The 26,345-nt window shown below is 41.6% G+C and overlaps 1 protein-coding gene across 2 annotated transcripts in view; it reads left to right on the forward strand.

The window, feature by feature from the left end:
• Positions 1 to 25,684, forward strand: part of C7 (complement C7) — a 30,417-nt gene extending 4,733 nt beyond the window's left edge. For both annotated transcript variants that reach the window (XM_026794634.2, XM_005488826.4), the window contains exons 7-18: positions 374 to 496; positions 8,358 to 8,601; positions 9,341 to 9,454; positions 9,861 to 10,027; positions 11,036 to 11,264; positions 11,841 to 12,012; positions 12,378 to 12,465; positions 13,668 to 13,800; positions 14,378 to 14,569; positions 16,815 to 16,911; positions 21,845 to 22,029; positions 23,978 to 25,684. In XM_026794634.2, the coding sequence (XP_026650435.1) occupies positions 374 to 496; positions 8,358 to 8,601; positions 9,341 to 9,454; positions 9,861 to 10,027; positions 11,036 to 11,264; positions 11,841 to 12,012; positions 12,378 to 12,465; positions 13,668 to 13,800; positions 14,378 to 14,569; positions 16,815 to 16,911; positions 21,845 to 22,029; positions 23,978 to 24,165 (1,932 nt within the window). In that variant the 3' untranslated portion in view covers positions 24,166 to 25,684. The remainder of the gene's footprint in view (positions 1 to 373; positions 497 to 8,357; positions 8,602 to 9,340; positions 9,455 to 9,860; positions 10,028 to 11,035; positions 11,265 to 11,840; positions 12,013 to 12,377; positions 12,466 to 13,667; positions 13,801 to 14,377; positions 14,570 to 16,814; positions 16,912 to 21,844; positions 22,030 to 23,977) is intronic.
• The last annotated feature ends 661 nt before the right edge of the window (positions 25,685 to 26,345 follow it).

Consider the following 26,345-nt stretch of genomic DNA (forward strand, 5'->3'; position numbering starts at 1 on the left):
TCAGAAATTCTTTTTGGAGGTGAAATACAGGGCTTTGGCATGCTTTGTGTAGATCTTCCAGAAATGTTTTGGTTTTTGTTTGAAGTCAGTCTCAGTGATTTTGTTTGCCTCACATTTATCAGAAGCATGCCAAACAATCCATACTGCATTTACTGCATAGCATAAATACTTGAGATTATATATATACATATGAATGGATTTCCATGCTTTTCCAATAGTGTGCAGTACTTTTTATGAAATCTAAAATGGATTCAGTCTGAAAAACACATCAGCTTATTTTGTATCAGAAAAGTATTTTGCTCTATTCTATATGTTATAGTTTTTAAATCCTACATTAAGTTCTTCATGCAGATGTCTGTCTTTCACCTTCTAGGTTAAAGTTCAAAATGATTTTAGTTATGAGTTTTTCAACAGCACCTGGTCATACATGAAACACATAGAGAAGTATGAAAATTCAAACAAATATAAGCAGACAGAGAATAAAAATCTGCAAAAGGTATGTATAACTTCTCACTGTAGGTTAGTACTTTGCATAAATATTTTCATTGTTTTACACGTGTTTTTGTAGTAAGATGAAAATGCTTGTTTTATAAAGACATTTTGTTACAAAGTGCATGACAGTAAATATCCCATAAAACCTTTAAAACGAGATCACTGGTTTGCTTATCAATCCAGAGGGAGCTGGCTGCTATTTCTACTTCCTCCCTATTACCTATTTAGTAGTGTCCAGGTTTAGAGCAAGTTTGGGGAAGAATCCCCCCAAAGGAGCTCCGGTGGGAAAAGCAGATCCAATCGGCCCCTCCCCCCTCAACTGGTCCGGGAGGAAAGAAAAATACCTCCTTGGAGAAAGGTGGAAAAAACCCCCTGTTTATTAAACAATACGACCAAAACAGTATCAAAACAATGAGACCCCTTGCCACTCTAAAAGAGATGACAAACTGAGAAAACCCTGGGTTCAAGCAGCAGCTCACTCAGTCTCTGATCAGTCTCTCAGTGCTGGAATTGTCGCAGGCCAGGGTCGGCCCGGTGGGCCACAGCTGCAGCTGCCGGTGCTCTCCTGGGTGTTCAGTCCAGAGCAGTTCCAAGAGGTCCAAAGAAAAAGGGAAAAAACAGTCCAGGGAACTTCTTTGCCTCAGCTAGCTAACACTAACTAAAAAGCAAAAGAAGAGCTCTCTGTCCCGCTGTCTGTCCGCAGACAACACAGTCAGGAGCAGGAATGTGGAGGAGTGAGTGCAGTGTCTGAAAACAAACTGCGCGCTTCTTCTCTCTCCCCCTTCACTCTCTGTAACACTCTTAAAGGTACAAAACTTATTATTATTCAACATAAACAGAATGAGACGATTGGGGATAAAAGCATCATATAGTCAACCCAGGACATTCCACCCCTTATCCCCATATCGTCTGCTTACTACTAAAACTAATATAAATTCTAACTCTACAAGTACATACATGATACATCCATTATACAACTATACACAGACAATGGTAATAACATTCAGGAAACAGTGATATTTATACAGGTTTTATCCAACAATCAGGTCTCCCTGAGGTACACATCGTGTTCTTCCATCTTTTTGCATTATCCACCACGTGCAACCTGGTCCCTGAGCAAAGACAACCCCACGAATGGGTTTGTCTGTACTCAAGGCAGAATTGATCCACACAGTCTTCCCTAACAAACCTCTGATATGTACCACTGGGACTTTGTCCCCTTCTATTACATTCAAGGACTCAGACTAGGCAGGACCTGCTCGGTTGGTGGAACCTCGGGTGTTAACTAACCAGGTGGCCTTTGCCAGATGCTGCTCCCAATTCTTGAAAGATCCCCTACCCAAAGCTTTCAACTGGGTTTTTAGTAGTCCATTGTACCTCTCCACTTTCCCTGCAGCTGGTGCATGGTAGGGAATATGGTACACCCACTCAATGCCATGTTCCCTAGCCCAGGTGTTGATAAGGCTGTTCTTGAAATGAGTCCCATTGTCTGACTCGATCCTCTCAGGGGTGCCATGTCTCCACAGAACTTGCTTTTCCAGGCCCAGGATGGTGTTCCGGGCTGTAGCATGAGACACAGGGTAGGTTTCCAACCATCCAGTGGTGGCCTCCACCATGGTCAGCACGTAGCGCTTGCCCTGGCGTGTCTGGGGCAGTGTGATGTAGTCAATCTGCCAGGCCTCCCCATACTTGTACTTGGACCACCGCCCACCGTACCAGAGGGGTTTCAGTCGCTTGGCCTGCTTGATGGCAGCACACGTCTCACAGTCATGGATAACCCGAGAAATACTGTCCATGGTTAGATCCACCCCTCGGTCTCGTGCCCACTTATAGGTGGCATCTCTGCCCTGGTGGCCTGAGGCATCATGGGCCCATCGAGCTAGGAATAACTCTCCCTTATATTCCCAATCTAGGTCTATTTTGGACACCCCTATCTTTGCAGCTTGGTCTACCTGCTCATTGTTTTGGTGCTCCTCAGTGGCCCTACTCTTGGGTACATGGGCATCTACATGGCGGACTTTCACAGGTAGCCTCCCTACCCTGGTAGCAATGTCTTTCCACTCATCAGCAGCCCAAATTGGTTTCCCTCTACGTTGCCAGTTAGCCTTTTTCCACCTCTCCAGCCATCCCCACAGAGCATTGGCTACCATCCATGAATCAGTGTAGAGGTAGAGCTTTGGCCACTTCTCTCTCTCAGCAATGTCTAGGGCCAGTTGAACAGCCTTGAGTTCAGCAAATTGGCTTGATCCACCTTCTCCTTTGGTAGCTTGTGCAACCTGTCGTGTGGGGCTCCATACGGCTGCTTTCCACTTCCGGTTCATCCCTACGATGCGACAGGAACCGTCAGTGAAAAGAGCGTAGCGTGTTTCCTCTGGGGGCAGTTGGTTATAGGGAGGAGCCTCTTCAGCACGTGTCACTGGTTCTTGTTCCTCTTCATCTGTGACACCAAAATTCTCACCTTCGGGCCAATTTGTAATGACCTCCAAAATCCCAGGGCGATTCAGTTTACCTATATGGGCGCGCTGAGTGATGAGAGCAATCCACTTGCTCCATGTAGCACTGGTGGCATGGTGAGTGGAAGGAACCTTGCCTTTGAACATCCACCCCAGCACGGGTAGTCGGGGTGCCAGGAGGAGTTGTGCTTCAGTGCCTATTACCTCCGAAGCAGCCTGGACTCCTTCATAGGCAGCCAGGATTTCTTTCTCTGTTGGAGTATAGTTGGCTTCAGACCCTCTGTAGCTTCGACTCCAAAATCCCAGTGGTCGACCCCGAGTCTCCTCAGGCACCTTCTGCCAAAGGCTCCAGGACAAGCCATGGTTCCCGGCTGCAGAGTAGAGCACATTCTTCACCTCTGGTCCTGTCCTGACTGGGCCAAGGGCTACTGCATGAGCAATCTCCTGCTTGATCTGGACAAAGGCCTGTTGCTGCTCAGGGCCCCACTGGAAATTGTTCTTCTTGTGGGTGACCAGGTAGAGAGGGCTCACGATCTGACTGTACTCAGGAATATGCATCCTCCAAAAACCTATTGCACCCAAGAAAGCTTGTGTCTCTTTCTTATTGGTGGGTGGAGACATTGCTGTGATCTTGTTGATGACATCTGTAGGAATCTGACGCCGTCCATCTTGCCACTTCACTCCCAGGAATTGAATCTCATGAGCTGGTCCCTTTACTTTGCTCTTTTTAATGGCGAAACCAGCTCCCAGGAGGATCTGGATGATTTCCTTCCCTTTCTCAAACACTTCCGCAGCTGTGTTCCCCCACACAATGATGTCATCAATATACTGCAGATGTTCTGGAGCCCCACCCTTTTCCAGTGCAGTCTGGATCAGTCCATGGCAGATGGTGGGGCTGTGCTTCCACCCCTGGGGCAATCGGTTCCAGGTGTACTGCACTCCCCTCCATGTGAAGGCAAACTGAGGCCTGCATTCTGCTGCCAGAGGAATGGAGAAAAATGCATTGGCTATGTCTATAGTGGCGTACCACCTTGCTGCTTTGGACTCAAGCTCATACTGGAGCTCTAATATGTCTGGCACGGCAGCACTCAGTGGTGGAGTCACTTCATTCAATGCACGATAATCCACAGTCAATCTCCATTCTCCTTCAGATTTTCGCACAGGCCAAATGGGGCTGTTGAAGGGTGAGTGGGTCTTGCTGACCACCCCTTGGCTCTCCAGCTCTCTGATCATCTTATGGATGGGGATCACAGCATCCCGAGTGGTTCTATACTGCCGTCGATGCACTATGGAAGTGGCAATTGGCACTCGTTGCTCTTCTCCCGTCAGGCATCCTACTGCAGATGGATTCTCAGACAACCCAGGCAAGGTGTTCAATTGCTGGATGCCCTCTGTCTCTACAGCAGCTATTCCAAATGCCCATCTGAGTCCTTTTGGGTCTTTGAAGTATCCACTTCGAAGGTAGTCTATGCCCAAAATACATGGGGCCTCTGGGCCAGTCACAATAGGATGCTTCTTCCACTCATTTCCCGTTAGGCTCACATCAGCTTCCACCAAAGTGAAATCCTGGGATCCCTCTGTCACACCAGCAATAGAAACAGACTCTGTCCCCACGTGTCTTGATGGGATTAACGTGCACTGCGCACCAGTATCAACCAAAGCTTTGTATTCTTGTGGTTCAGATGTGCCAGGCCAACGAATCCACACAGTCCAAAAAACACGGTTTTCCCCAGCCTCTACCTGGCTAGAGGCAGGGCCCCTCTAAGCCTGGTTATCCTTCTTTCCCTGGGCATATGTCTTGGAGGTTCCTTCAAGGGGATCAAAAATATTGTCATTATCATCATATGTGACAGTTCGGTTACTGGCCACTGGAGCTGCTTCCCTTTTGGAACTTCCTCTCTGAATCTTCAGTTGTCTCACCCGTTGTGCCAGAGCAGAGGTAGGTTGTCTATGCCATCTCCTCATGTCTTCTCCACAATCACACAAATAGAACCACAGCTCAGCTCGTGGGATGTACCTTTTCTCGCCGTCTGGGGAACGTCTGCGTTGGGTACCAGAACCTCTGATCTGCACTGCCGAGATTTGGAGAAAGCTCTCTTTAATCTCCTCCCTCAGTTTCTTGTGACCCTCCTCTATCTTGTCCTCTAATTTTTGAAGACGTGTTTCCACCGCTGCGATTCTGGCATGTGTTGGGCCATGTACAGCATCTGCATATGCTCGGAGCTTCCTTGCCATGTCAAGCACAGTCTCACCCCTCTCATCCCTCTTCATGATGGCTAAGGCAGAGGCATATTCTTGTGGCCCGAGTCGTACGAGTTTTCGCCACATCACAGACGTGCATGGTACTAAGTCTGGGTTCCTAGTTGTTACATCATCTGAGAAGATAATCTCAACCACGGCCATTTCTCTCAGGCGTTGGATCCCTTGCTCTATTGTCTTCCACTGAGTCTGCTGCATATAGAGATCGTCTGCACACAGGTATCTTTCTGCTACACTTCTTAGGACCCGTTCCCAGAGGCTCTGAGAGTTAGCCCCCCTCATCATTCCTTGGTCTATGACAGTATCCTGTGACAGGGATCCCAAATGCCTGGCTTCAGTGCCATCCAAAACGGTAGCCTCGCCTGCAGCATCCCAGAGACGGACCAGCCAACTAATTATGGATTCATCAGACCTTCGAGTGTAATCCTTCCGTAGGCCACGAAGGTCCTTCAGGGAGAAGGACTCAGTATTGGCATCTGATCTTGCATCTGCTGCTTTGACTCCTGACTTTACGTCAGGGGGCACTGAGGTTCCTTCTCCTTCATCATCATCATCATCATCATCCACTGGTCGATTGGTCTTGGCTGTGCATTTCCCACTTCTAGTGCTGGTAGCAACAGCCATGGGTTTGGCTGCTGGCTTCGAGCCTGGAGTGTTAGCTGCAGCCTGAGTCACCGGGACAGTTGCTGATTTATCTCCCTGCCCCCCTGCCTCTGTCTGCTGCCCTAGAGTATCTAGCAGTGTGCGATAAGCATATGCCAGGGCCCAGCTCACTGCAATGACCTTCCTCTCCTTAGGCTCATCCTGGTACTTCTCTTTCAGATATTTCCCCACCTCAGCTGGGTTCTGAATTTGTTCATGGGGAAAATCCCACACTATAGGGTCAGAGAATTCCTTCAGGATTTCGCCCATATCCTCCCATTTCCCACACCACTTAGGATTTTCCACACCAGGGTTTACTCCTGAGTCAGGGGTCTCATCAGCCCGTCTAGAAATCTCAGCCCTCAATCTAGAGAAGCTGCAGACCATATAGAGGAGACTTACCAAATTAAATACCAGAAAGATGGTCTCTTTAACATTCAGGGGAAACGGAACATTCTCAAAAAGTGACATAACCGATCCAAAGGAGAAGAGGGAAAGGGAAGGCTGGAAAGTCTCATTCTTAGCTCCTCCTCTAACAGACTGAGTGTAGTTACTAATAAATTCCCAAAACATACCACTGGAATTGGGATGCAGGGTAGGATGAAGAAACCATAAACCATACATGCTGTAAACAGAGGTCAGTATCTTTTTGAATGCTTTATAAATCATTATCACCAGGGCCAGCACAACAGCTATTCCAATCCGTACCCCTCTACCGTAAAAATTACTTGTTAAGGACAATAATCCTAATGACCAGAAAGGTATTGAAACCTCAAAAAGGTCTAGAGCCCAGAGCCATACAGAGGTTTCACAACCAGAGACATCAGGGGTCCAAGCATCATGTCTACTAACTGCTTTAGCAACAACAGACACACAATTAATAGGGCTTTTTTCCACATTTCCCAGCCGCGCGTTGGGCGCCAATTCATGTATTTGTCCAGGTTTAGAGCAAGTTTGGGGAAGAATCCCCCCAAAGGAGCTCCGGTGGGAAAAGCAGATCCAATCGGCCCCTCCCCCCTCAACTGGTCCGGGAGGAAAGAAAAATACCTCCTTGGAGAAAGGTGGAAAAAACCCCCTGTTTATTAAACAATACGACCAAAACAGTATCAAAACAATGAGACCCCTTGCCACTCTAAAAGAGATGACAAACTGAGAAAACCCCGGGTTCAAGCAGCAGCTCACTCAGTCTCTGATCAGTCTCTCAGTGCTGGAATTGTCGCAGGCCAGGGTCGGCCCGGTGGGCCACAGCTGCAGCTGCCGGTGCTCTCCTGGGTGTTCAGTCCAGAGCAGTTCCAAGAGGTCCAAAGAAAAAGGGAAAAAACAGTCCAGGGAACTTCTTTGCCTCAGCTAGCTAACACTAACTAAAAAGCAAAAGAAGAGCTCTCTGTCCCGCTGTCTGTCCGCAGACAACACAGTCAGGAGCAGGAATGTGGAGGAGTGAGTGCAGTGTCTGAAAACAAACTGCGCGCTTCTTCTCTCTCCCCCTTCACTCTCTGTAACACTCTTAAAGGTACAAAACTTATTATTATTCAACATAAACAGAATGAGACGATTGGGGATAAAAGCATCATATAGTCAACCCAGGACAAGTAGTAATATATTTATTTATTTACTATCTGTTTTTCTTCCTATTTAAGGAAGAAATCAGTGGCTTCTTCTCATAATTGATTTATCTTTTTGGTTTTTTCAAGTGGTTCATTGTCCCCTTTTTTCGGCTACATCTTGGTCAGTATAGTGGAGCAAAAAGATTGAAATACTTCTGTGGTTAAAATTAACTTATAATGCATTTTCCATTAGCAGAACTCCATTAAGAGAGAAATCTGGTGTCTTTAACAGCCAGAAGGTCACAGTGCTTATGCCTTTAACTTATTTTAAAAAAAGCATTAGGTAAATAATTTGAGAGTAATTTTCAGTTATGAAGTACAACCTCTGTTTTAGAGAAAATAAAATCAAGTAACAAATGTGTGCAGTTTAGAGCCCCCAAGCAGACACTTATAATGACATATTTTGAGACTCAGCATAACCCAGTTCAAAAGCAACTTTGAGAATCTAAAGTTAACAGTATTGTACAGGCATATTGGATTTTATAATTAAGCAGCATCCTCGAAATGGCCAGAGCATCTTACAACAAACGCCTTACCTAGTTGAAACAGGGTGCAAAGAACAACTGCACTGCCTGTGGTTTGCTTTCAGACATAGCTTGTTAACCTTCTTCTGCCAGGCTTCTGAAAGCCTTCTGGAAGCCACCATTATCTTTGAAGAGTGAGATCTCACTTGTCCTTATGCTAGTTTTCAAGTACACAGGAGGAAAAGAAAGATGTTACAGCAATTATAAATAAAGGTGCAACCATATTTCAGGACTTCAGGGTGTTCTTTTTGCATTTACTGTGTTGCTTAGGCATGTCTATAAAGCTGTTGGTTAGTTGCCAATAGAAAGTGTGTGCCATCTGGCTATTAGGAGACACTCTGATAGTCACATGGAGCATGACTGATGGCTTTTCCCTCCCCCAGAGTAAGCAGCTGATGGTTGTTGAGAACAGTGTGGAAGTTGCTCAGTTTATTAACAACCACCCAGACTTTCTCACTCTTGCGGAGCCCTTCTGGAAGGAACTGTTCAACCTTCCAGTCGTCTATGAGTACAGCGTCTACAGAAGACTTATTGAACATTTTGGGACACACTTCTTACACTCTGGGTCTCTAGGAGGACACTACAAAGTTATTTTTTATATGGATACTGACAAAATGAAATCAGAAGGTAGAGTACTAGAGTGTTGGTTACAGAAAGCAAAGTCAATAATCAAGAATAAAAATTTATATGTATGTTTTTCCAGTTAATGTCTAAAATCACGTAACAGACTTCTACTACATTCTGCAGAAAGTTACTACATTCTCTTCATTGTCAAAAGAAAGAAGACTAAAAATCTGCTCAAATCATAACATTTAATTCTAGATCCATGTTTGTGACCTGCAGTGCGCTGGGTATATGTATAAAAAATCATAGTCAGTTTAAGACCTCCTCAGGCTGAACTTGAATATAAATCTCAAACAATGTTGAAGTTTAAAGGTTACATGGAGATCAAGGTGGAGTACTACAGTTTTGTGTAGAGCAGAAAAAATTACAGAGTAAACACCAAAATGGCACCTATAATGGTAATCAGTTGGAGCTGAGGTGAGAAAATAAATGAGACTGTAAACTATTCCCAGATACACCTCACACCTCTGAACATTCATCCCTAAGCTTTAGCAGTGTATGGATCCTCCTTCAGCACACAAAAACTAATTAGTTACCTGCTAGTTTAAGTGTAGTAAACTAGGAGGTAACTAACTAGCATTTGTGTTAGAGGGAAGATCCACACAGTGCTAAAGCTTATGGATGATAAGCTTTATGATCTCTCATAAAGAGAGATCATGACCTCTCTAGCCAGTGGAAAACTTGGAAATGAATCCAACCCATTTTCTGTGTACAGTATTGTTAATGGATGGATTATCTGCAGGTGTCAGCATAACAGACTTGTACAAGTGTACCTCATCAGGCTGGAATGCACTCATTGTGAAAAAGAAGAAGACAGAATGCACCAAACTGGATGAACTGCTACGGACTTCTTCAGGTAAATATTCAGTGGTGACTCACACAGTTGTCATGTATCCATCTCTCATCTCATCCTAAATTGCTGTCAAAATGAGGAGCAGGTGTTGATAACTTTGATGAATTCTGTCCTAATATGCTAACCCAGACATCAAGTGTCTGGTTTAAAAGGCTCTCTGGCACTTGTCAATTATTGCTAATGCTTTCCCAGAAAATAGCACTTTTCTGAATACTCAAAGTTAGAGCTGCCAAGACACCTGGAAAAACAGATACCACCTATATATGATCATTGTAGGCACAGGTGGTTGAATTGCACCAGTGAGTCCTTTCACTACTTGCTAGCAGAGTTTTTGTGTGCATTGTTTCTATTTCCATTTGTAAACATAGCAACGCCTACATTTTATCTATTTCCCGTCCTGAATCTGCAGGAAGCACTGGCAATAAAATTAAAGGAGACCCTTACATAGAAGGAGGAAGCCCAGGTGCTGTTGCTGGCCTTAGTTATCTAGACCTGGGCAATCCTGCTGGGAACAGTCGGATGTACACCTTGTGGGCTGCATCAGTGACAGACTATCCCAGAGTAATTAAAAAAAAGGTAAGGCTATTTTCCTGAAGCAGAGGTGAGTAGATGGGATCACCTCAAGGGGAGAAATTAATAAGCTACAGTTGGTGATTAATCATGCCATGGTCTACACTCATTTTGTTTTCAGATCACTTTGTAAAACAAGGAAAGTGCTCGGGAAGAAAATGCTGTGAAGCTAATATGATCAGGTGCATGACAAATTGACCTTTGGCAGGTCAATACCTGTCTTCAGTGACTTAAATGGAGTTCTAATTAGGAATAGAGGGTCATGTTTGTGTTGGAGAAAGACCCAATTGGAGATAGCCCCTTTCCCAAAATGCATATGGGCATGTCTGTGTTGCTTCCACTTCACTTGCCAACTTCTGCATATTTCTTTTACTTCTCCTCCTTCACTTTGAATCCAGAAGTTTAGCATAACTGGAGATTCTCCAAGTCAGACACTTCAGAGCTGGGCATGGCCCTATTCACTGTTACCTTGTCTATGTCCCTTTTGGGGAACACCTACATATTCAAGAATGGTATGAGCCCCAAATATTTCTATTGGGAAGTTTTAGCTAGATGTAAAAGCATATAATATCATAAAGTATTCAATTCAAAGGCAAAATAGTTTCAATTTCTGTTACCTTTGATCACTGGCCAATGAAATGCCATAGTGGGCTCTTTAAATGTGTTTATTTTTTATGCTGGGAACATCTGGGAGAATTCAAGAATTCAAGTTCATTGGTGGTCTGTGTTGTACTTTTATGTCAGCTGCATCCTCATAGCTCAGATATGTTTAAACATGACTGACATACCAGTAGCTTTAAAGGATGCTTTTAAGCAGGACTGGCTTTTCCTAAAAAGGCTAATATTAAATACTGAGATAAGATTTTAGCTAATTAGCAAATTAGAGCATCTAATGTACTAACTCCCATGTGCAGAAGCAAATGTCACAAAATATTTTGCATGATGAAATGTGCTTATAAACTCTTATATTACAGTAATAACGATTTAATATGAATGTTTTCCTACTGTGTGTAGCTAACACCATTATATGAGCTGGTAAAGGAAGTGCCCTGCTCCTCAGTCAAAAAACACTACTTAAAACAAGCCATTGAAGAATATATGGCTGAAAATGATCCCTGCAAATGTCAGCCTTGCCAGAATGGTGGTGAGGCGGCCGTGGAAGGAACACAGTGTGTGTGTTATTGCAAGCCTTACACCTTTGGAGTGGCTTGTGAGCTGGGAACCCTCGTGCAAGATCAGCCAGGTCAGCACTCTTTAGACCCATGAGAATTCAGAAGTGGCACAATATGCTCTGCTGCTCCCAGAGTCTGTCTGTCACACTGCACACCCCTGCAGTGGCTGCTGGGGTGAGACATCACTGCAAACAAACAGCATGGGGAGGGTCGTGCCAAGCCTGAGTCTTTGTTTAGCATGTCTAAACAGTCCTCAGCCAAGAGCTGGTTTGTTATTAGTGTTAAATACAGTGGACAATACTAACTGCTCAATGCAACCACCTATAAGTAAGTACATGTCCTAAATTAATTATCAATGACTTAAAAAAAAAATTCCTTTTTAATTTTATACTTAGTAGTAGCTGGTAGCTATTTTTATTTTCTGTCAGGCACTGATAACACGTAGCCTCTGTGGAATAATACCTATGTCAAAGCTGGGTAAAGATGGAAAATTGGATTATTACAATCTGGAATTTTCTGTAAGGGCACAGTTGGAGCCACCACTAGCTTTGAGCAGCGTGTGCCTTTAAAACCTCTCAGAGAGAATGCTTTAATGAGAGAGTGGTTTAAAGAGAGTGGTTTTCACATTAAACCAAACATTGCCACAGGCGTTGTTGATGGACACTGGAGCTGCTGGTCCTCTTGGAGTCCTTGTTCAGGGGGAAGGAAATCAAGGAGTAGAACCTGCAACAACCCCTCCCCACATGGTGGTGGGAAGGCCTGCCTGGGAGAGCAGCATGAAAGCAAAGCGTGTGAAGATGAAGAGTTGCAGCATCTTCGGTAAGTAATAAAAAATACTTGGAGATAACTGCTGAAAGATTTAAAAATTTGTTTCAGAGGGGTGCATAAACTATTGAATTCAAGGAGATCATGTACTGAGCTTTAACATTTAAGTTGAAAGAAAATGAAATTCAGAAGCTGTGAATGTCATAGAAGATAAGGCTAGAAAATGGGGTAAGAGCCAGTAAACTTGACAGCATTCTATTTACCACTCTCTTGGATAGCCTGGCAGTGCCTGATTTCAATATAATCATGATGTAAATGTACGCATAATAGTCTTGAAAATGGGCTTCACTGAGGAGTGTAGCATTTTGAAAGGAAAGAAAACTAAATTCAACTAAACTGTACTTTTGTTTGCTTCACAGCTTGATTGAACCACACTGTTTTGATTTATCCATAAATCCTACAGAATTTTGTTCACCTCCTCCTCTCTTAGAAAATGGATTTGTTCAAGTGAGTTATTTCTATTGCTCTGTTATCTGTTCTATCCCTACCTACAATGTCTTTTCTACAGTTAATATAGATGTTCACTTGCAAATTTGTATTTCTCTTGGCAAGCTTAGTTCTGACCAAGTGAATAGCCACTCTTGCAGCATTTTTCACTCTCTGATGTTTACATGACAGTATCCAAAACTATTCAAACTAAAAGTTAGATAAAACCAAAAATGCCCCACCCTCAAAACCAGAACAAGATCTTTGCTTCTCTGGACCATGATACCTATACAGAAATGTCATCTACTTGTCCTTTATTCCATATATGTATTAAAAATTACTGAGCCACATGTATTACACATAAAATCACAACAAACTAGAGAGAAAAATGCTCAGTCATTCATGAAGTCCATAACAAAATCATAAACAGATTTTAGGAATCTTCCCTCTGTAACTCACTATTCTGCTTTTTCTGGTGAAGACCTGGCAAGGTACTTGGTTCACCACAGCTTAGGCCTATTTTGACAAGGGGGACTAATTCCTCCCTTAGAGGAATGGATTATGCCTTCTTCATGTTATCAGGCTGTCATAAGTCTCTTTGCTCAATAAATAGATAAAAGGATTAGTTCAAAATTCATTAGTTGTCTCTGCACAACTGCAACATACAGCAAGATCCAAAATCTTGCCCTACTTCTTTTGCTAGCAATTTTTTTTTTCAATGAATAGTTGTCTCCTACATTGATATTTTTGGTTCACAAACTAAAGGTAAAACCCTGCAATAGTCTCAGTTTTTCGTAAGATCTCTCCTTAGAGGACAGTGTAATATAAAATGAGAAAAAAATTGTATCTTCAAGTCCATGTTAACTTTTAGAAAGCTGATAACATGCCATCCTAAAAATTTGCAAAACCAGCTCGTTCACTATGACCTCCCCCCAGGCCAAGGCTGTTCAAGATCTTATCCTGCCCTGCTAACGTTTGGTAACAGCCATTATTGGAGTTTGTTTATACATCATCAGGAGAGCACTGTTCCATACCCCTTTTGATCACATTTGGTGACTTGATAGCCAGGATTGCCCCCAATATTCCAGACTCTCTCATCACTGCATTGTACAGTAGCAATACTACTTCTCACTGTCCTCAACTACTGCATTCCAGAGTCAAAGAGTGCTGCTGGTAGTTCTTATATTTTATAACCAAAATTTCACCTGTTCATTTTCTTTCAGAATGCTGAAAACTCATATCCAGTTGGGAAAAACATTGTTTATGCATGCAAACATGGATATTCTCTTGTTGGTGATCCTGTTGCTAAGTGTAGCAGTAATTTACAGTGGCAAGTTGGAGAGAGATATTGCCAGGGTATGTCTAACTGATTCTTGTTTTGAACTACAACTCCATTTCTGAATTCCAATGGAACATCTCAAAGCATCTGCTTTCCAGCTACAATGAGGAGAAAAGACACACCTGTATTTCCAATTTCCCTAGACGTTATCAGGTCTAAATTGACTTCTAGTGTGAATCCAGGTATTGTAATGCTGGTTTAGAAACACACCCATAAAATCTAGTTTTAAGGCTATCTCTGTATGTAGCAGGACATGTTCTTCCAGGGTGATATCCCTCTACTAGAAATCTGTTGCCTAGTGGGAACTGTCAACAGAAACATGGGTCCTAGGAGACCCATGGAAGGAAGGAGGAGAGGGAAGCCCTCATAAAGCTAGACTGCACCTGCAGGCAGTTGGAGAATATATTGTCTGTGTGTTCCTAGTTTTGCATGTTTGACTGGTGTGATGAGTCAATATCCTGAGAGATACGTTTCTACAGGAAAGTCAGCTTCACCATTCAAATTTTTAACGGAATTTTTGAGAAAATAAAATATGTGACTGCTTTATGCAATCAGCTGATTTTCTGTGGCTGTCTCAAATGCCTCCATCCACAGAAACCGCTTGTCTCCTGCCTGAGCTGGAGGGGGGTTTGCAAGGAGAGCCATGGAAACCTGTGTACGAGATTGGTGAGAGAATAATTCTGTCTTGTCCACATGACATGCACTTGGAAGGGGCACGCTCCATTTTGTGTGAGCCCAGTCTCAAGTGGTCTCCTGATGTGAAGACTATCCAATGCAAGACACCAGGTAAGCCACTGCAGTCCTCAAGTACAATGCAGGAGTTTCTTTCCTAAGCTTAATGCAGGTTAGACATATAAAGAGCTATTGCTGAGATAGTCATAGAGAAGCCATACTTACATTACCAGCAAGAAGCACAGAAAACATGGGAGTGTGTTTTCTGTGGTCTGTTCAAAAAAGATGCCTGAAGGCATTTCATTGAAGTTTCGTTAAGGCTTTTTGCTTCCCACTCCTCTATTGCTATCTAGTGTTATCGCTAACTGTTTTAAGAGATTGTCTGGGATTTATGCTGTCTATTCTGCCACCCAAATATATTTCACTTTTCACACATTGTGTAACACTCCCACCATATGAACTACATCTTAGAGTTTTTCTATCTGGAAGCTGTTCAGTGCACCAGAGCCTCTTGTGAAAGAGGATGACAGGGCTGGGTGACTGCTTTTGCTGATCTGGCACTCAGACAGCTGATACAAAGGAACTGGAAGCAATGGGAAAATGCTGCTTTAAGTTCATGCTGTCTAAGCTCTAGTTTAATATGGGCAGGTAGTGGCAGAAAGGGAAATAGGTTATAGCTTCAAGCAGCTATAAGATATCTTTTCCAGCTGTGGAAGACAGACAAAAATTTCTCTTGAGCACTGTTGTGATGCTGATCAGTGACACAGAGGCACCCAAGCAGCTTGTGCTTCCAGCATACCACATCTTCACCTGAGGCCCTACATATTCACCTGGGGAGACCCTTGACTGGGGACTACAGGCACTGCTGCAGCAGACTCGGCACATCTACATTTTTTTCTGTCCTCTCCTTATCAGCCAATGCTGTTGACATTGCCTCAGTTGCAAAAAAGGAAGGTGACAGTCAGGCTTAGACTTCAAAAGGCAGCAGTCCTGTGAGATTCCTGGTGTAAGTCATTTGCTGTCATAAACACATCGACAGAAGGGTAGTGATTTCTGAAGGAATGGCATAGCTGTACATAAATGACTTGCTGCTGCTAAACCGCCAGAGCACCAGTGCTGTTACCAGTTACTTAGGCTTAGCCTCAGTGACTGATTTTCATTTGGTTTTTGGTTTTTTGCTAACATCAGGTTATCAAATTCCAGCAATAATTGGAAAGTTTCAAATGCTTCCATCAGAAAGAAAAACAGCTTCTGCTTGGCTGTAGGGAAGCACTGTATTAGTTAAATAAATAAATAAATAAATAAAGAATAAATAAAATAAATAGAGAACAACAATTGGATTAATAACAGTTAAAAACTCAAGGAGTATGAGATAAGAAGGGTAAAAATTATGAAGATAAGTACTCATAGACACAATGGCGTACATATGTTTGGATGGTAGTGCTTAGTCACTATGCAACAAACTGCCCAGGGGATAAAGAAAATGCAGTGATTTTTGGTAAAAATTTTCCCTCTACAGGAAGATAGGGTTATGCTTGCTGTCTGTATCATAATGCACTGAAATTCTTACTTTTTCTTTTTTTTTTTTTCTTTTTCTCTGATAATTTTTCTGTTTTGCTTAGCAAGTCTTAATCTCTAAGGGAGCTATTTTTTTAGGAAAGGAAATCTGTAGTACTAAATTTTCATGTTAGCAGACACACAATCTGAAAAAAAATCAGGATAAAACCTCCTTGGAAGCTGTGTGGATATGGATTTAGCAAAGTCTTGCTGTTAACATGCTACAGAAACCTACAAAGAAATGTTTAGCAAAATTTGGAGTACAACTCTCTACTTAAAGAATGGTACACCTGTGATCATGAAAATTTCACAGTAATTTCTATTATTTTTATTTTTAAAACAAACTGAGGACTGATGATGGAACTTGTAATTTTGATTACCATCAGTGTATAGAGGTATTTGGGTTCACATAGGGTTTTGGATCCTTAGCTTTTCTAGTGAAGTCAATAATTCTGAAACCCAATGACAAAACTGTTCCCAGCTATGATTCAGCAGTGCTAAATTTAGTAGAAACAAATAACTGCTGCAGAAATGAGATTAATGTTTAAGTTTTAGTATAATACCTGTCTCTTTCCATCTGGCTGGTGACCCACGGATAAATTACTGAACAGTAAATTTGCAAAGTGTATCATATCTTTTCAATATTGTTGATTACTTCCCTGTAGTAGATAGTTTTAATGACCATGTAGGATGTGACTTTATGTCATGACTATATAATTCAGTGCCTTTTAAACTCAGCTAATAATTTCACAGCTGATCTTGTTTTTCTGACCCTTTATATCTGTGTGTTCTTCTACTTCAGTGACCAGTGTGAAAACAGAGGTGACAGAGCCTAAATGTCAGCCATGGGAGAAAGTACATCAGTCACAATGTGTGTGCAAAATGCCCTATGAGTGTGGGTAAGTTCAGGCTCCATTTGGCTATTAGATTCTCACTTCATTCAAGACCAATTATATTTCTTAAGTTTTCAGTCTATGATAGAGGAGAAAACTTTACTTACATGAGGAAGAGACATACTTGGTTTGCTTTACACCTCAATCAATATCCTCTTCATCACTTACCTGCCTTGTCAGAACTGTCAGTGGGTTTTAGCAGTGCTAAAATTTGGTTGGATGACAGAAAGTGAAGGCATAATTTTGCTTGATCTGTGAAGCAGATGAAAAAAGATAAAATTATATTTTCAAGATTTAGAAGATTAAGGAAAAGTTACAACAGAGGCCCTTAGGACACAAACCATCAAAGCAATAAACTAGTGAAATAAAGCATATTTATTTTCACTGCTGAGAGACTAGGGGGTTATGAAAGACACAATAATCTAATTCATCTCACATTTACACAGCAGTTTGCACAGACCAGTCATGTCACTTTTCCTGACTTTATAACTTGCAGATTAGAGTTTGCTGTTTCCTGTTTAATCTAAGCCTATATTCTGCAATAAGCAATGCAGAAGAAATAATGTAAGGGAATGAGTAAGTCTCTCAATTCTTTGAAAGACACAAAAGGAAGAGTACAAAAATGGAGGAATAACAAGAAGACACCTGAGACCAAATAGTGCTGATGAACAGATGAGCCAATGAGTTCAGCACTCCAGCATCTGGGCTGGTTTGCATAGACTGGATGATGTTTCCTATCAAGTCACTCCTATAAAGTGGGTGTGGGCTCTAGATATGAAATCTGGCCAGATTTATGTGACTGAGTTGAGTGTTTGGAAGCTTCAGGATAACACACCAAATATGTGTTACCCATAAGTAATAAGAGGAAGAAACTGTGAAAATGTTTCAAGTGATTTCAAGGTAGAGCTTTCAGTGGAGCATGGGTACTTCCCATCAGGCACATAGACCAAGAGTGCTCTCCATGATGATTCTGATTTTAAGAGAAGATTAGCACTCTGAACATCTCAAAATTAAAATTGGTGAGCTTAGTTCGGATGCAGATGCGCTGCATAGTTCCCTAGGGTCAGAGGCCATTGACCTGTGTGCAAAGGTAAGTGCCAGGTTTATAATAACTCTGCAATCTAATGCTATTCCTCTGCTTAAACACCTAAATGCTTCAAGTAATCTGGTCTTGCTCTTTTCTCTCAACAGTTATTTAAAAGAATCAGCAACTCCTTTTGTGGTTTATGTATGTGTTGAGGTCAGTTACACAGAATACAGGGGAGTCAGAGCTAGGGAAGGCCCTGGGCAGAGTCACAATAACCTTGGTGGTTTAAATGAATTACATTTAGCTACACACTGAAGTTTCATTTGTAATTAATCTACTACTTGCCTATTTCCATTTTTTTATAATTGTGTTTAAAATGGCAAGAATATAGATAACAGTCATTTTTGTTACCTCATGCCCTCTTTTCACTGTCTTGAAATAATGCATCTGATGATGGAGGGATAAATCATCAGCTGTCAAAGCAGACTAATCTTCCAGCCTGTTATAAGGCTGTAGGAGTACAGCATGTAAGCAGATCTTGGTCCAATCTTTCCTCAGAGAGCAGAATTAACTTGCTTTGTTTTGGCAGTGACTTTCAGCAGTAGCCTCTTCTCTGAGGAGTGTTTGGAGCAAGAAGAGTTCATGTGGTAATTCAGGAACACCACAGTTTCAGACCTCTCCTCCATCCTTTCACTTTCCAAGAGACTAGCTACAGAGACTGCCCATAACAGCACAAAACAGCCTAGAACAGGCTGGTGATTTGTCCCTCTTGGTGGGGTGCCTTAGGCTACATCTGTCCTCATCAGTGAGAGCAAGGCAATGATCCCTAGGCACCAGAGCAGCTAAATTGGTATAGCAATTCTTGGCAGACCTTTGACAAGAGCTAGTTCCTGTATAATTCCCAGGCTCAGGAGTAACCAGGATGAGAGACCATTCCAGTTCTGATGTAGTCCCCATCCTCTGGGGCAAAGAGGGACACCAGCTACTCTTTGTAAATTGTCCCTAACACATGGAAGGAACCAGACCATGGTGTGTTAATACAGGCAGAACCTCAGTCTGCAGTAGCTGAGACCTATCTGCACAGTGAAACATGAGATTTGATAATTTTGAAGTACTATCCTCTCTTTTTTTCTTCAAATTTGTTTGCAAAACATCTATGTCTCTCCTGTGTTACATTAAAACTTCTCATCTCAAATGTAATTCCAGGAAGTTAAAATCATTCCCAGCATGATGAATTTTTCACCAAAAGTTTCCTACCTCTTATTGCAGGTGAAAGGTAGTAAAGGTAATTAGGGACTTAACAGATATTATTTAATTTCTCACAATATGTGTTTTAGTAAAATATTGTTCTTAACCTTATTTTTTCAGGTAAAAAGTATTGAATTTCTCACATTCACTTTACACAAGGATTATTCCTTGCCTCTAAAAAATTTTTATTGCAATGATGTGATATTCTCAGCCTTGGGAAATATCCTTTCTCAGCAATGAGTGCAAATTATTAATTTCTCTTATGAGTGAAGATTCTCCATCCTTTGTCGTATGCATCTTAACATGTTGATTTCCACTGTCTTTCTTCTGCCTGCACAGCTGCAGTAAATATGTAAATCACTCTCAAGACAGTATGAGGCATTGAACTCTAGTGAGAGTTTGGCAACATGGTCCCTGAATTCCTGGATTCAAACTTTGGCAGCTGGTTAAATCATCTCCGGTTCCTCTTTTGGGTGTTTCTAAAGTGGTGCAAAGCAGACAGATTAGTGCAGATGTCTGATATTAATTAAACTGCCTTCTCTGCAAGATTTTGATCTTAAGACTCAGATATTAAGATTTATCACTTAGGCAAGTGAAAAAGACATCTGAACAATTTTAAATATAATAAAAAATTTAATTACAGATTAAATACAATTGCTTCCCCTGGAACTCACTTTGTTCTTTAAGATGATATATAAACAGGGATTTTTACTTCTGTCTGTAAAGAAAACTCTCACATAAAAATCAGGGCCCCACTATCTTAGAGATTGTGCTGCCAGATGACCAAAGAGTACAATGCATACAAGTGCACCTGTTTCCTTTATCAGGTGCCTCCTGCTGTATATCCCTTGGTCTGTTCTCTTGTGCCTCAAAATAAGAGGGTTAACCTCATTCTTTCTATTAAAAAAAGAGGATTAAGGAAAATTCATGCAACAAACTTCACTAGGGATTTAGTAGTTGTCATTTTGACCCAGCGCAGCAGTTAAGGGACCTCAGCCTGTGTTTGAGGATGCTAACCTAAGTGGAAGATATAATACAGTTCATAAAAATATTTGGTCACAGGTAGATGCACCAAACTTTTCAGACTCAGCTAATGTACTCCATGCTATTTTTTAAATACCTTAAAGATGCACTATGCCACAGGTATTTTAATTTTTTTTGTAAATCTAGCTCTTCTACAAGGCTTCAAATTCATCTTTTTAAGAACAATTCCCAAAGGTTGGAGAAGGCTCTTTACCTTAGTGCCTTACTTATAGATCAAAACCCACTTCCTAATTCACAGGAAAAAAAAAAAAAAGAAGAAAGAAAAAAGGAAAAGAAAAAGAAAAGTTATCTTAATTCCTGACCATTAAGTCAGCAAGGTTTGAGTTCTGGGATTCTTACTAGGCTTTTCTCTTCCCTCCTCCTACAGGCATTCCCCTTCCCTTCAGTGAGCCCCATGAAGCTCGTTAGGGCCATTTGCTTGTACCTTATCAGCCTCTTCTCCCCACCAAGCCCCTGTTTAGCTGAGGTTTATGTTCTGAACCGGCCTATTAGACACCAAAGGTTTCAGTGGAAGTGTTTGTGAGCGTAAAATGAGGAGCTGTGCTGAAAATTGGGCTTTGGGTCTGAATTTCAAAGCTCTCCATCCCCTGGGAGCCTATCTCTGCTCTCTGGTACCCTGTGAAGGGTACATCCCTTCCCCATGGCTGTAAAGTGTGTGCAGGAGAGCACAGGCATGCTCTGCTCCAGATGGTCACTCTTTTGTTCATTCCACACAAATACTGCTGATTGCGTTGAGAACAAGGGGAGAAGCTAGGAGTTCGAGATTAAAAGTCAGAAGTAATGGAAAGGGGTTTTTTCCTCCTCTCCTACACTTGGAACATGAAACACAAATAATGACAGCTTCTTGGAATTGAAGTAATGAAAGGGTTTTTTTATTCTCCTCCTACACTTGGAGCATGAAACACAAATGGTGGCAACTTCCTGGAACTGTCCCCAAGCAAACACCATTTAAGATTGCCCAAGAATTGTTATTACCATTTTTAAAAGCTCATTTATGTGGGTGTTAAAACTCTACCTGCATTTCAAGAAATAAGCAATTTTTTGGGTAATTTTTTTTCTTAAGATTTCTGTGGAGATGTATGTGTATTTCCAGAAATATCTTTGGTTTCTGATGGTGGATTATAAGGTATTATTTAGTAAAAGCTGAGCATTTTAAAAGATAACAGAATAAAAATCTTAAAGTATATTTGAACACCTTAAAATTAAGAAATACTTACAAAATATTGTATGTGCATGTTTGTATATGTCATATATGTATAAAAAATGCTTTCTGTGTGTGTACTTATGATCATGCATGTGTCATAAATTAGAGAGTAATTGAGATCTGAAATACTTTTAACTAAAGTCTCTCTCTCTGCTGCTGAGGTCAATGGCAAAAAGATGGTAATATCCCTGTCCTTCAGATGGGACAGATCTTGACTCTGCTGAGCATACTGAGTAGAAAAGGAAAAAGTCTGGACTGTCTGTCTATGTTTTGAGTTCTTTGCTGCACTCTTAGGAGCTACTTAAGTGAACAAAGAAGTTACTACTAGACTCTGAATGTTTTCCAGTCTCTCCGCTGTTTTTAAGTTACCAAGATAAAGCACATTTAAATAGTGCAATTCCTGCTTTTGTTTTCAGTCCTTCTCTGGACACTTGTGCTACTGATCAAAGAACCAAGAGAAACACACCTTTAACTGTTTGCAAGATGCATGCCTTGGAGTGCATGGGCAGAAAATACTCTCTGACTAATGCAGAAAACTGCAAAGTACCCCAGGCAGGTGAAATACCATGTGGATTGTGCCGCTCATGGGAAAAATGTAATGGTAAGAGAACTTAAAAACTGTAAGCAAAATTGTTCATATGCCCAAAAGGATATGTTTATCGCTACTTACTCATTAGTAGTTGGGCAGTTGGTCTGTCCTGGTATGGCATCTGCAGTCCCTCCCAGAAGCACCAGGCACTGCTAAGCTAGCTCAAATCATTAGCCAGGTCTTTGGTATCCAAACATGGCAGGAGTCTCCACCAGGGAAAGAGACCTCTGCAGGATATTGTAAAAAAATATACTATGTACAGGAAAAGCTTATTCCTAGTCCCTGTTAAGTGAATCATCATTTTGGTCCACTTTGTCCTCTGGATGAAACCCCTGCCGTACTCTTTTTCACTGTATCTACCTGTTCATATTCCTTAAAACAGCAATTGCAGGAGCCCTAACTGCACACGGGAGTAAATAATCCTCTCCTGAAATTTGCCAAGCAGTCTCCCCAGCAGGATCCTGTGGTTAGGAATTAAAAGTCTCATTGTATGGTAGCTGGGAAAGCCAGTTACTGCTGTAGGTTTGTACAGTTTTGTTTACTGTCTGTCCCCAGTTTCTCATATGATGATTAAAGGTGAGGTCTCTTCCCTCAGAGGAAATAGTTCCTGTTTTTTGTAATCAGTCTGCAGTGGAAGTTTTCAAATCCCTGATTTATTTTCCTTGAGTGTTCTACGCTGCATTGCATTTAATGAAGTTTGCCAGGAATGGAAATGTGAACTAATAAATTAGGGTTTTAGAAGTGCCCAAGCTAGAGGCATGGTTATTGTCATAATTTGAAAAGAAAAAGGATTATTAGATAGGAGTTAATCTGTTTTGTCTAGCAGGGTTGAACAGACAAAAATAATAACAACAACAAAGTCAAAACTGTAGCTTCAGCAAAGACAAACACAGGCAAAAAATTGCATACAACACCAAAAAAAGGGCACATTTACGAAAAATAAATATCAGGTGGAATCTTCTTACCTGAATGTCACTGATATAGCTACACATATTTATTTATAAGAGTAGATCCTTTGATCTTCATGAAACTGTCTGTATGAAAATATAGATACCAGTTGTAAGGGTTTGCATTATCAGCTTGTTAATGTCCAAAGACAGATCTCTCGTGTTACAAGTTATCTGAGCTCTAGAGTAGTAGATCCATGGACCAGTTCAAGAAGTAACATCAGAGAAGGCTTTGAGTACAGCATCTGAGATAGCTTGAGTAAGCTTTTCCCACAAGCATGATCAGACTCTCCAAGCAGAGGAAGCCCCAGCAGTGCACAATTCGTTTCCACTTCTAGTTTTTTTCACTGAACCTGAATATCAGCTAATGTTACTGAAAGAATTAGGGAATTAGGTTAAGGAAAGAATGTCAGGAAGCTTTGGGTTGGAAGGGACCAGTAAAGATCCTCTAGTCCAACCCCCTTGCAATCACCCAGGCTGTCTTCAACGGGACCAGGTTGCTTAGAGCCCTGTCCAACATGGTCCTGAATGTTTCTGGGATGGGCCTTAGCCATCTCCCTAGCCACATTGATCCTGTGTTTCACCACCTTCATCCTAAAAAATTTCTTCTTCCTATCTAGTCTGAATAATGGTCCCTTTTAGATCAAACCCATTATCCCTTGTCCTAGCATTGCAGTCCCTATTAAAATGTCTGTCCCTATCTTTCTTATAAGCCTCCTTTAGGTACTGGAAGGTTTTATAAGGTCTCCCCAAAGCCCTCTATTCTCCAGGCTGAACAATGGCAAGTCTCTCAGCCAGTCTGCGTAGGAGAGGTGGTCCAGCCCTCTGATGATCTTTGTGTTTGCCTCTGATCCTGTTTCAATAGGTCCATGTCTTTCTTGTGAAAGCTGACCACTCTCCAGAAAATTGCTTTCAGTCTTACAGATTTCCTAGAAATGTTTTAGTCCGGGATTTTTTTTTTTTTGGTAACTTGGTTGCTATCCTGAGTGTTTTTCCTCTGTGCTTTTGCTTAGTGCCATCCAACACCTGTGTTTGTGATGAAGATGGGCTGTGTGAGGAGGGAGGTGCCCAGGTCTGTGCTGAAGTGAGTGGCTCTGCTGCCCGTCGGACCATGACCGAGTGCGAGGTTGGGCTGCTCAGGTGCCGGGGGGAGACTGTCACCCTTGTCAGCATAAGGCCCTGTGACACGCAGAGTAAATAAGATATGTTACGCTTTATTTTGCTTATTGCTGGAGGATATGTCAAAATGTGTCAGCTCTTGGTCAGGACATACTTTGAACCTTGCTCTGCCAAATGTAAGCTCTGCTGTGAAATCCATCACAGCTGATGAGACTGTGCATCTGGTCAGCTCTGAATCAAGGCCTGAGGCTCTTTGTTAGACCGAGATGCACTTGCCACGACTGGTCACAGCAGAGCTCTTGCTTAGGCACCAGCCTTTCCACTGGCAGATTTACTTTGTATTTCCATCAGAATTAAAAAGTATTGCTGAAGTGTGATTGCCAAAGTAGCTATTTTAGTGATGGATGGCTATGTCTGACACTGTCAATATGTTTTTCTTAAAGCCACACAAGAATATGGTTACGATGAGTAGATTTAGATTAGCAAAACATACAGACTAAGCTTTACAGAGTAAGTGGCATGTTCCTTCTCTTTTAATAAAGCAGCTTCTTTCCACCATACGCTACTCAGTTGAGCAAACAATCTGCACAGAACTGAACATGTTGTTGAGCCTGATGCACTCATACACCAAAACAATATGCATTAATAGTAAAGCCATATTAAAGTAATGAGAATACATCTATGCTTGAAGATTCTTATACACAGAACCACTTCATGAAAAATCACCATTTCATGTTGTCATTATCAATATTATTATTGTAATGAGCTACACCTGTAAGCACAGGTAACTCAGTTATATTTGTCACATGCATTTTTGTTCGTGCCAAGGCTAGTTTCTTTACAGACACTTGCACAAAGAGGCCTTCTGCCTTAGCAAAACTTTCTCAAAGGCAACTATAAGAGAATCTTTACAGCAATGAAGATGTTCTGCATGCAGTCCCCTCAGAGATACCACTGGATAATCTTCAAAGACTACTCCTGAATAAAAGAAGTCTCCTACACTCTTTTCTTACAGAGCTAAACATTCTCTCTGGCATAGTTGGACCATAACAATTTTGCTTACATATTTCAAGTCCATTCAGGTATCCATGCTAGCAGTCCTATCCCTTCTGACTATTCCTGGATGCAAACAAGGATAAAGGGCTGGATAGCAAGTGGGTGTTCAACCAAGGGCAGTACTATCAGCATGTATGATATGTATGTACGCTTTCAAAGCAACAGATTTTATTTCTTACTATCAGTAATATAGTAAGATTAAACATCTCTCTTTTTATCATGTTTCTACCAGTAGTTTCCTTGCATAAACCTTACCATCAGCTGGATAAAGTTTTGCTTTCTTTAATGCTGTCAATAAAGAGTGAGCCAGAACAGGAGTGGCTTTCCTTGGAGACTCTCTCTTGTGGAACCATCCATGTTGGAGGGGAAGGTTGCCACACACTAACTGAAAGGACCTCCTGGCCTTTATAACCTTTTACAGCTGTCTGGAAAATAATATCAGGTTGTGGGTTTTGGTTATTTTTTCATCTTGAGCAAATAATAAATTTTTGTGAATAGCATACAGATGAAAATTAGTAGAATAAAATCCAAATAAATGTAGTCATCTGTTTTGTCTTTATAATTTGCTCTGGAGTAGTAAGTAATGGTTTGTAGAGCACCCAAATGTTTGCTTACTTGATTACTCTCAAGTCTCTTGTCCACAATTTCTAACCTTTTTCTTGTGGCATTTGGCACAACATGTGATTGGACCATGAGTCTACTGGGTAGCAATAGCTTCCATATCTGCTCAAGGCGAGAAAAAAATCACCTGGAAATTTCCTGATAGATAGCACAGAGATATAGTGACTTGGTGATTCATGTCTTCAAACATAGGGGAAGGGGGAAAACCAGCACAGCACAAGAAACATTGAGAATTCCTCTTTCAAAAAACAATAAAGTTGCCTGATAATCATCTCAATACATCAGCAGGAACAGCTCTCCATGTCCATAAAATAAATTAGTCTGAGATAAGGCAGCCAAAATATTAATGAAGCCTGCATTTCAGATGTGGTCCCTGACATCTCACTGTTTATCTGACCCATCTGAATACTTTTTCTCTCTCCTTTTTCTTTCTAATTACCCACTTCATCTTTCCCCCTCCTACCTCTAAGCCCAGTCAGCTCCTTCTCTGTGGGCTCCTCACAGACACATTTCCTCCTCCTGCTAGGCTGAAGGTGTCCAGCAAGGATCTGCTCTCCATCCTACTGTGGTACCACATTCCTTTCC

The sequence above is a fragment of the Zonotrichia albicollis genome, chromosome Z, assembly GCF_047830755.1.
Source record: "Zonotrichia albicollis isolate bZonAlb1 chromosome Z, bZonAlb1.hap1, whole genome shotgun sequence".
NCBI lineage: Eukaryota > Metazoa > Chordata > Aves > Passeriformes > Passerellidae > Zonotrichia > Zonotrichia albicollis.